The sequence below is a fragment of the Anolis sagrei genome, chromosome 3 (genome assembly GCF_037176765.1).
Source record: "Anolis sagrei isolate rAnoSag1 chromosome 3, rAnoSag1.mat, whole genome shotgun sequence".
Classification (NCBI taxonomy): Eukaryota; Metazoa; Chordata; class Lepidosauria; order Squamata; family Dactyloidae; genus Anolis; species Anolis sagrei.
In genome coordinates this window covers 273969745-273978510 of record NC_090023.1, presented here as the reverse complement: position 1 = coordinate 273978510, position 8766 = coordinate 273969745, and the positions used below count along the sequence as shown (strand labels likewise).

At 54.6% G+C, this 8766-nt stretch overlaps 1 protein-coding gene across 1 annotated transcript; it reads right to left on the bottom strand.

The window, feature by feature from the left end:
- Positions 1-1199: 1199 nt before the first annotated feature.
- Positions 1200-7814, bottom strand: HES1 (hes family bHLH transcription factor 1). The gene is made up of 4 exons (XM_067466193.1): positions 7619-7814; positions 7421-7516; positions 4892-4979; positions 1200-2260 (listed from the first exon to the last, which is right to left on the bottom strand). Exons 1-4 carry the CDS (start codon positions 7763-7765, stop codon positions 1680-1682), a joined length of 912 nt encoding a protein of 303 aa, XP_067322294.1. The 5' UTR covers positions 7766-7814; the 3' UTR covers positions 1200-1679.
- Positions 7815-8766: the final 952 nt, after the last annotated feature.

Sequence of the window (8766 nt, the reverse complement as noted above, 5' to 3'; positions counted from 1 at the left end):
ATATAGTAATATTTAATACTGATATTGTACTATGCTAATAATACAATATATTGTATGTATGTATGTATATCTTGTACGCTGTTCTGAGTCCCCTTCGGGGTGATAAGGACAGCATAGAAATGTTGTACATAAATAAATTTGGTCTAAATGACCCTTGGGATGGTCATTCTGACTCAAAGGCTGCAGGAAAGGCTGTGGTGGCCCTGGCCTTGGGCGTCCCTTTAGCCAGAGGGCGACCAGAAGGCAGTGAGTTACCTTGGCTGCACCACTGTGTTATATTTCTCAGTTCTTGTGGGTTTTTTCGGGCTATATGGCCATGTTCTAGAGGCATTTCTCCTGACGTTTCGCCTGCATCTATGGCAAGCTTCCTCAGAGGTGAGGTCAGAATGTGACTTACTTGCATGCTGTGCATTTGGGGGCCCTTCCTATTATCAGTGGTTCTCTCTGTTTGGGTGGCCAGAGCTGGAGACCCCTCCCCATGTCGCTTTTTTGGCTTTCCTGTTGGGATTCTCAACACACAGGCCTGGGCCACTCTTGACTGACCAAACAGCCACGAAAGGGCCCCTTATCTTCAAGTAAACGGCTCAGGAAACACTGCAGCCTGTGTTGGCCTTTGTCAGTGTGGCTTTGGCAATGGATTTCTACGCAGCCCCTCAGACCAGGATTCTGGACCCTGCCTCTCTGGCGCATGGAGGCATGTGCTCCTTCTCTGCCCGCTTTCCAGGCAGAGAGCCGCATCACAGGGAAGCAGGCGCACAAGAGGGTAGCCGTCCCTTTTTATTTCCATCACAGAACTTCCAGAAAGAAGGAGCGGGGGGGGGGGGGGGGGGGGGCTTTCCTGCTTTTGGAACAAAGACATCTTTGGTGTCATTCAAAAAAGGGAAAGGAGGGTGGCATGTGACCGCTCCTTCTTTCCTTGCACCTGCAAGGAACCCGCACAAGCCACAACCAACCTGCACAAGAAGGGGAAAGAGCTGGGATCGGCTGCTGTACATACGAAGGCACAAATCCACGCGGAACGGGGCAAATTATTTCCTTCTCTCTGAGATCCTCTATTATGCAGATCTAAAGAATGGAGTGTTTCCTCTGAAACGAAAACTGTCCCATTGTTCTGTTTCACCACGTGGACCATATATTTTCTATCGCCTTTACCTTAAGAGGTTTGACCTGTGCAAGGAAACACACGCGCTGCCGGTAAATACTTTTGCGCCTCTGTGGTTTGTATTTATTGCTGCAAAGCAGGGAGGAGGCCGGGGTCGCGGCGCCTTGTCGAGTCCTCCCTCCGAGTTTCCGCCTGCTCTGCTGTTCTCACCAAGAGGCTTCCCAGTCCCAGATTCTTCTGGGTAACCTAACCAGTTCTTGTAACCAAAACCCAATGGAGGAAGGGACCAGCCCACCCCCCAATCCCACCTTCCCCTAGAAGGAGAGAAAAGACCACAAAGTCCAGTCTTGAGACCTGGAGGGGACCCCAAAGGGCATCCAGTCCAACCTCGTTCTGCCATGCTGGAAGACACAGCTAAAGCACTCCTGAAAGATGCTCACTCAGCACGAGAGTCCCCAGCACTCTTTGTTTCAAGACCTTCGAAGTCTTGAGCACCCTAAAACCTGGACACACCTTGGGTTGCCACCGAGTCCAAACCACCTGAGGCTCCGCTCCGCAAGAGTGTCCCTGCGTCCCTTCACCAAGGTCTCCAAACCGAGTCTGATGGGAGGGAGGGGGCGCCCGATCTGGGCGAGACGGCATTTGTTGGTGCAGGCAGCCCCCCTGACCCGACTCCTGTGCCGGCGAAGAGCGGGATGGCCGCATTGCTGCCGTGGGGTGCAAAAGCCGTGTTGGGGATGAGGAAGGCGAACTGCCCGTCAGAGGCTGGGACCAAGTGGAAGCCGCCCAAGACCTGGGAAGCCTCTCCGGGGACCACTGCAGAGCCACCGGGCACCATCTTGCAGGGAGTCCCACTGCCAGCTGTGGGAAGGGTGCCTGTGGCTGGGACCTGGACCAGTGCCTGGCCAAAGGAAGCCACGGGTTGGGATCCGGGGGCCGAGGGGGGCGGCTGTGGCTGCTGCTGCTGTTGCTGTGAAGCGGCCGGGAAGCGGATGGCGCTGATCTGGCTCATGCAGCCGGCCAGGTGGCCCAGGAGGCGGGTGCGGACCTCGGCGTTGATCCCCTCGCAGGTGGAGAGGAAGCGCGTCACCTCGTTCACGCACTCGTTGAAGCCGGCCCGGTACTTGCCCAGCACCGAGGGGTCCGTGTTCAGCACAGCTGCAGAGAGAGGAGGGGGAGGAGGAAGAGTCTGGGGTCAGAGAACACAAAGGCCATCTAATCCATCTCCCTGATATTAGAGCAGGAAAGGCACCTCAGGCAACCCTAGAAGGTGGCTATTATTATTATTATTATTATTATTATTATTATTATTATATTGTTGAAGGCTTTTATGGCCGGAATCACAGGGTTGTAGGTTTTTTCGGCCTGTATGGCCATGTTCTAGAGCAGGGGTCAGGAACCTTCGGCCCTCCAGGTGTGGTGGACTTCAACTCCCACAATTCCTTGAGGCTCGGCATTCGCCCCAAAGGCTTACCTTGGCCTCAAGGAATTGTGGGAGTTGAAGTCCACCACACCTGGAGGGCCGAAGGTTTCCCATGCCTGTTCTAGAGGGATTTTCTCCTGACGTTTTGCCTGCATCTATGGCAAGTATCCTTAGAGGTAGTGAGGTCTGTTTTGGGAAAACAGACCTTGACATTTGGGAGTTGTAGTTGCTGGGATTTATAGTTCACCTGCAATTAAAGAGCATTCTAAACTCCATCAACGATAGAATTGGGTTAAACTTCCCACACAGAACCCCCATGACCAACAGAAAATACTGTGTTTTCAGGTGGTCTTTGGTGACACCTCTGACATCCCTTTGCGACCCCCACAGGGGTCCCGACCCCCAGATTGAGAAACGCTGTTCTAGAGGCATTCTCTCCTGACGTTTTGCCTGCATCTATGGCAAGCATCCTCAGAGGTAGTGAGGTCTGTTGGAACTAGGAAAATGGGTTTATATACCTCTGGAATGACCAGGGTGGGACAAAGGACTCTTGTCTGTTGGAGCTAGGTGGGAATCTTTCAACTGACCACCTTGATTAGCATTGGATGGCCTGGCAGTGCCTGGGGCAATCTTTTGTTGAGAGGTGATTAGATGTCCTTGTTTGTTTCCTCTCTGTTGTTTTGCTCTTATAATTTTAGAGTTTTTTTTTAATACTGTTAGCCAGATTTTGTTCATTTTCATGGTTTCCTCCTTTCTGTTGAAATTGTCCACATGCTTCTTGTGGATTTCAGTGGCTTATCTGTGTAGTCTGACATGGTGGTTGTTGGAGTGGTCCAGGAAAATAACCCATTTTCCTAGTTCCAACAGACCTCACTACCTCTGAGGATGCTTGCCATAGATGCAGGCAAAATGTCAGGAGAGAATGCCTCTGGAACACTATTATTATTAAACTTTATTTGTCCCCCGCTAGCATCTCCCGAAGGATTCGACGCGGCTTACACGGGCCGAGGCCTCAACACACAACACAACAATACAATCTGAGCAAATCAAACAATTAAGAACAGAGCAAAGCAAAATAAACAACAGGCACAATACACTAAAACACAATAAAACATGGCCAGATAGCCCGAAAAAACCTACAACAACACATTATTATTATTATTATTATTATTATTATTATGGCTATTATTATTATTATTATTATTATTGCAGAATTAAATATCATTGGTCATGTTCTAGAGGCATTTTCTCCTGACGTTTCGCCTGCATCTATGGCAAGCATCCTCAGAGGTAGTGAGGTCTGTTTTGGGAAAGCAGACCTTGACATTTGGGAGTTGTAGTTGCTGGGATTTATAGTTCACCTGCAATTAAAGAGCATTCTAAACTCCATCAACGATAGAATTGGGTTAAACTTCACACAGAGAACCCCTATGCATGACCAACAGAAAATAGTGTGTTTTCAGGTGGTCTTTGGTGACCCCTCTGACATCCCTTCGCGACCCCCACAGGGGCCCCGACCCCCAGATTGAGAAACACTGTTCTAGAGGCATTCTCTCCTGACGTTTCGCCTGCATCTCTGGCAAGCATCCTCAGAGGTCGTGAGGTCTGTTGGAATTAGGACAATGGGTTTATATATCTGTGGAATAATGTCCAGGGTGGGACAAAGGACTCTTGTCTGTTGGAGGAAGGTGTGAATGGGTTGTTGAAGGTTTTTTCGGGCTGCATGGCCATGTTCTAGAGGCATTCTCTCCTGACGTTTCGCCTGCATCTCTGGCAAGCATCCTCAGAAGTAGTGAGGTCTGTTGGAACTAGGAAAATGGGCCAGTGGAATGTGGGCCCTCGGGGCAGATTGTGGCCTCTCTTTCTTTGGAGATTTTATGTGGGGGGTGCCTTGGTTTGGCATTCTGGCTTGGCGGGATGGGTTGGGCTAGATGGCCCTTTGGGGTCCCTTCCTGTCCTGCGGTCACTCGCGCTCTCTCTCCCAGGCTGTCCTTTCCCAAAACCCTTTGGTCTCCAACATATGGAAATCCAGCAGAAAGGGCATCTTCAGGAAGGAAGGATTGCGAGGATGCAAGCTTGTGAATGGAGGTCTAAGGGGTGTGTGTGTGGTGTGAGGGGGGGGGTGTTTCTCCAGGAGGCGCTGGGCCACCCCTCCCCCTTTTCCCGGGCTCTAAATCCAGGCGCGACCGTGGGAAAGACAAGCCTGAGCCAAGGCCCTGAAAGGCGAGGCGAGGAAGGGCTTGAATGGCCTCCAAACCGCAGGCGGAAGTCTGGAAAAGATCACCCCGGGCCCAGGGAGGGAGGGAGGGTGGGAGGGGGAGGGGGGCAGGAGGGAGGGGGAGAAGAAAGGGGGGCCGGGGACTCACCGCTCCTCTGGGCGCGCTGCAGACCCCGCAGGTGCTTGACGGTCATCTCCAGGATGTCGGCCTTCTCCAGCTTGGAATGGCGCGAGCTCTGCCAAAGGGAAATTGGGGGGGGGGGCAAAGGAGTGGGGGTCAGCACAAGCCTGGGGGAAGGAGGGAGGGACCCTTCGCCCACCTCCCGCTCCCTGCACTTGGGGAAGAAGGGCCACAAAGGCATGGGGAGACCACTTGTGGGACCGAATTAATTTTGGGAGGGGAACCCCCAGGGCCACCCAGACTGACCCCTTTCGGACCCCGATCCAAACCCTCCCAGCAGATGGCCACCCAGCCTCCACATCCTTCACAGAAGGAAGGAAGGAAGGAAGGAAGGAACTTCCTGACTGTGAGAGCCGTTCAGCAGTGGAACTCTCTGCCCCGGAGGGAGTGTGGTGGAGGCTCCTTCTTTGGAAGCTTTTAAGCAGAGGCTGGGTGGCCATCTGTCAGGGGTGATTTGAATGCCATTTTCCTGCTTCTTGGCAGAATGGGGTTGGACTTGATGGCCTATGAGGTCTCTTCCAACTCTTTGATTCTATGATTCAAGGAAGGAAGGAAGGAAGGAAGAAAGGGCTCCCAGGCAGGAGGCTGCCCAACTGCTTGGACACTCAGGGAGAGGTGGGTCTTCAGGGGAAACCTCTCTTCTTGGGCAACTTCCATGGGGCCAGAAGGAGAGGAGCCTGGTTGAAATCCCTGAAAGGCTGTCCTAAGGGAGAGCGAACAGACCTTCCTGTCTGCTGCCCTGGAGACCAGGACTCAATGGAGCCACAATTTCAAATGACAAGAAAGGAGATTCCTCCAGAACATAAGGAAGAACTTCCTGACTGTGAGAGCTGTTCAGCAGTGGAACTCTCTGCTTTGGAGTGTGGTGGAGGCTCCTTTGGAAGCTTTTAAGCAGCGGCTGGATGGCCATCTGTCAGGGGTGATTTGAATGCAATATTCCTGCTTCTTGGCAGAATGGGGTGGGACTGGATGATGGCCCAGGAGGTCTCTTCCAACTCTTGGATTCTATGATTCTATGATTCTAGGAAGGAAGGAAGGAAGGAAGGAAGGAAGGAAGGAAGGAAGGAAGGAAGGAAGGAAGGGATCCCAGGCAGGAGGCTGCCCAACTGCTTGGACACTCAGGGAGAGGTGGGTCCAGGGGAAATCTCTCTTCTTGGGCAACTTCCATGGGGCCAGACACAGCAGGAGAGGATCATAGAATCATAGAATCATAGAATCAAAGAGTTGGAAGAGACCTCATGGGCCATCCAGTCCAACCCCATTCTGCCAAGAAGCAGGAATATTGCATTCAGATCACCCCTGACAAATGGCCATCCAGCCTCTGTTTAAAAGCTTCCAAAGAAGGAGCCTCCACCACATTCCGGGGCAGAGAGTTCCACTGCTGAACGGCTCTCACAGTCAGGAAGTTCTTCCTCATGTTCAGATGGAATCTCCTCTCTTGTAGTTTGAAGCCATTGTTCCATTGCATCCTAGTCCCCAAGGAAGCAGAAAGGAAGCTTGCTCCCTCCTCCTCCCTGTGGCTTCCTCTCACATATTTATACATGGCTATCATATCCCCTCTCAGCCTTCTCTTCTTCAGGCTAAACATGCCCAGTTCCCTAAGCCGCTCCTCATAGGGCTTGTTCTCCAGACCCTTGATCATTTTAGTCGCCCTCCTCTGGACACATTCCAGCTTGTCAATATCTCTCTTGAATTGTGGTGCCCAGAATTGGACACAATATTCCAGATGTGGTCTAACCAGAGCAGAATAGAGGTTGAGCCTGGTCGAAATCCCTGAAAGGCTGTCCTAAGGGAGAGCGAGCAGGCTTTCCTGTCTGCTTCCTGGAGACCAGGACTCAATGGAGCCTCTATGGCCATGTTCTAGAGGCATTTTCTCCTGACGTTCGCCTGCATCTATGGCAAGCATCCTCAGAGGTAGGGAGGTCTTGTCGAAGGCTTTCATGGCTGGAATTCTGGAGCCCTCCAGAACATGGCCATATGGCCCGGAAAAACCCACAACAACCCAGAGTGAGGTCTGTTGGAACTAGGAAAGTGGGTTTATATATCTGTCGAAGGACTCTTGTCTGCTGGAGCTAGGTGTGAATGTTTCAACTGATCACCTTGATTAGCATATAATGGCCTGACAGTGCCTGGAGCAAACTTTTGTTGAGAGGTGATTAGATGTTCTTGTTTGTTTCCTCTCTGTTGTTGTGCTGTTGTAATTTTAGAGTTCTATTCAATTCTATGATTGAATTGATTAGGTTGCTGTGGGTTTTCCGTATGGCTGCTTGGCCCTGTCCCAGAAGCATTCCCTCCTGACGTTTCGCCCGCATCTATGACTAAAGGCGTCCTCGGGGGTGGGTGGGTGGGGGGTCTCTTGGAAAGGGGAACGTGTTGGGCTGTTTCCTAGTCTGTGTCCTGCCCTGGTGTCCTCTTTGCAGCCCGTGGGTGTCTTTCCAGGGGGGGAAGGGGAATAGGGGAAGTGGGGGGGGGTCTCCGGGCGGGACTGCTACTCACGTCCTTCTGCAGCGCGTCCAGGATGAGTCCCTTGAGCTGGGCCAGGCTCTCGTTGATCCGCGCCCGGCGACGCTTCTCCATGATGGGCTTCGAGGACTAAGGAATTGGGGGGGGGGGGGGAGAAGAGCCAGGTGAGCGGAGCCCAGGTGAGGGAGGGGGCGCGGCGGCGGGGTGTGTGCCTCCGGGACACGGCCTTACCTTGCGGCTCCCGGGCGGGGGCTTCTCCGGAGGAAGAGGCGCGGCGGGCGAGGAAGAGGAGGAAGAGCTGGAAGAGGAAGAGGAAGAGGAAGAGGAAGAGGAGGAGGAGGCGCGCTTCTCCATGAGGAGCAGGTCCGCCCCGGGCATCCTGGCTCTCTCTCTCTCTCGGAGGAGGAGGAGGAAGGTCCCACGCGAGTGCCACGCGAGGCCGGCCCCTCTCCCGCTCGTGGCTCCCTCTTATAGCCGCTGCCGCCTCGCGCGCCTCTGGCCTGGGGGCTGCACGCGAGGGGCTCGTGGGTGGGGGGGGGGAGGGAGGGACCCGGCGCCCGGCTTCTCCCAGCCGGAGGGAGGCCACGGTCCAATGGCAGGCCCGCCCACGCGGGACCCCGCGCGCCCATTGGCCGGCACGCCCCGCCGCGGAACGCCCCCCGCACGCGCCCACGGGGGCCCACGACACGCCCCCCTCCCTCCCTCCCTCCGCCAAGTGCCAGTCCTGGGAGGAGGAGGAGGAGGGGGAGAAAGACCTGCCTCCCCCGCCTCCCAGGCAGCCGGGGACAAGGTGGGGGCCCTTGAGCATGTGCAGAGCGCCCTGTCGCCCCCGCAAAAAGGAGGGAGACGGGGAGGGGAGGGGCGCGCGGTATCACCCAGGCTGGCTGGGGAGGGGGAAGGAGGCTCTGCCTATGCCCCCACGCGGAAAGAAGGCAGGAGGGGGGAAGCAGCATTGGAAGAAGCCCTGCCACAGCACCAGGTATGGGCACACCTGGGCCCCCCTCCCTCTCTCCCTCCCTCCCTCCGGGTGTTTCGGGATCCAACTCCCACCATTCCTCACAGCCCACCGGCTCTTGGGGGAGTGGGAGGCCAAAACACACGGAGGGAGGGCCGGAGGGCCCAGGTGTGCCCGTGCCTGACCCCCCCCCTCGGAAGCCCCCAGGCCGTGGCCACCCCCCTGGCCAGGCCCGTAGCCAGGATTTCGTTTCGGGGGGGGGGCTGAATTTTTTTCAGGGGGGGGGGTTGGGGGGGGCTGAGTTTCGGGGGGGCTGAGTCTGAGTGAAAGAGGGTCTAGCCTAGCAATCCTTTTGTATCGTGACCCCAATAATACCCCCCCCCCATCATGCATATGGGATATATTGAGTATGGGGATCAGATCA

Coding starts and splice junctions, on each gene's coding strand:
- HES1 (XM_067466193.1), bottom strand. CDS start 7,765: ATGCCCGGGGCGGACCTGCTCCTCATGGAGAAGCGCGCCTCCTCCTCC. Junction 7,517..7,618: donor CCCCGCCCGGGAGCCGCAAG/GTAAGGCCGTGT, acceptor CCAATTCCTTAG/TCCTCGAAGCCCATCATGGA. Junction 4,980..7,420: donor TGGACGCGCTGCAGAAGGAC/GTGAGTAGCAGT, acceptor TCCCTTTGGCAG/AGCTCGCGCCATTCCAAGCT.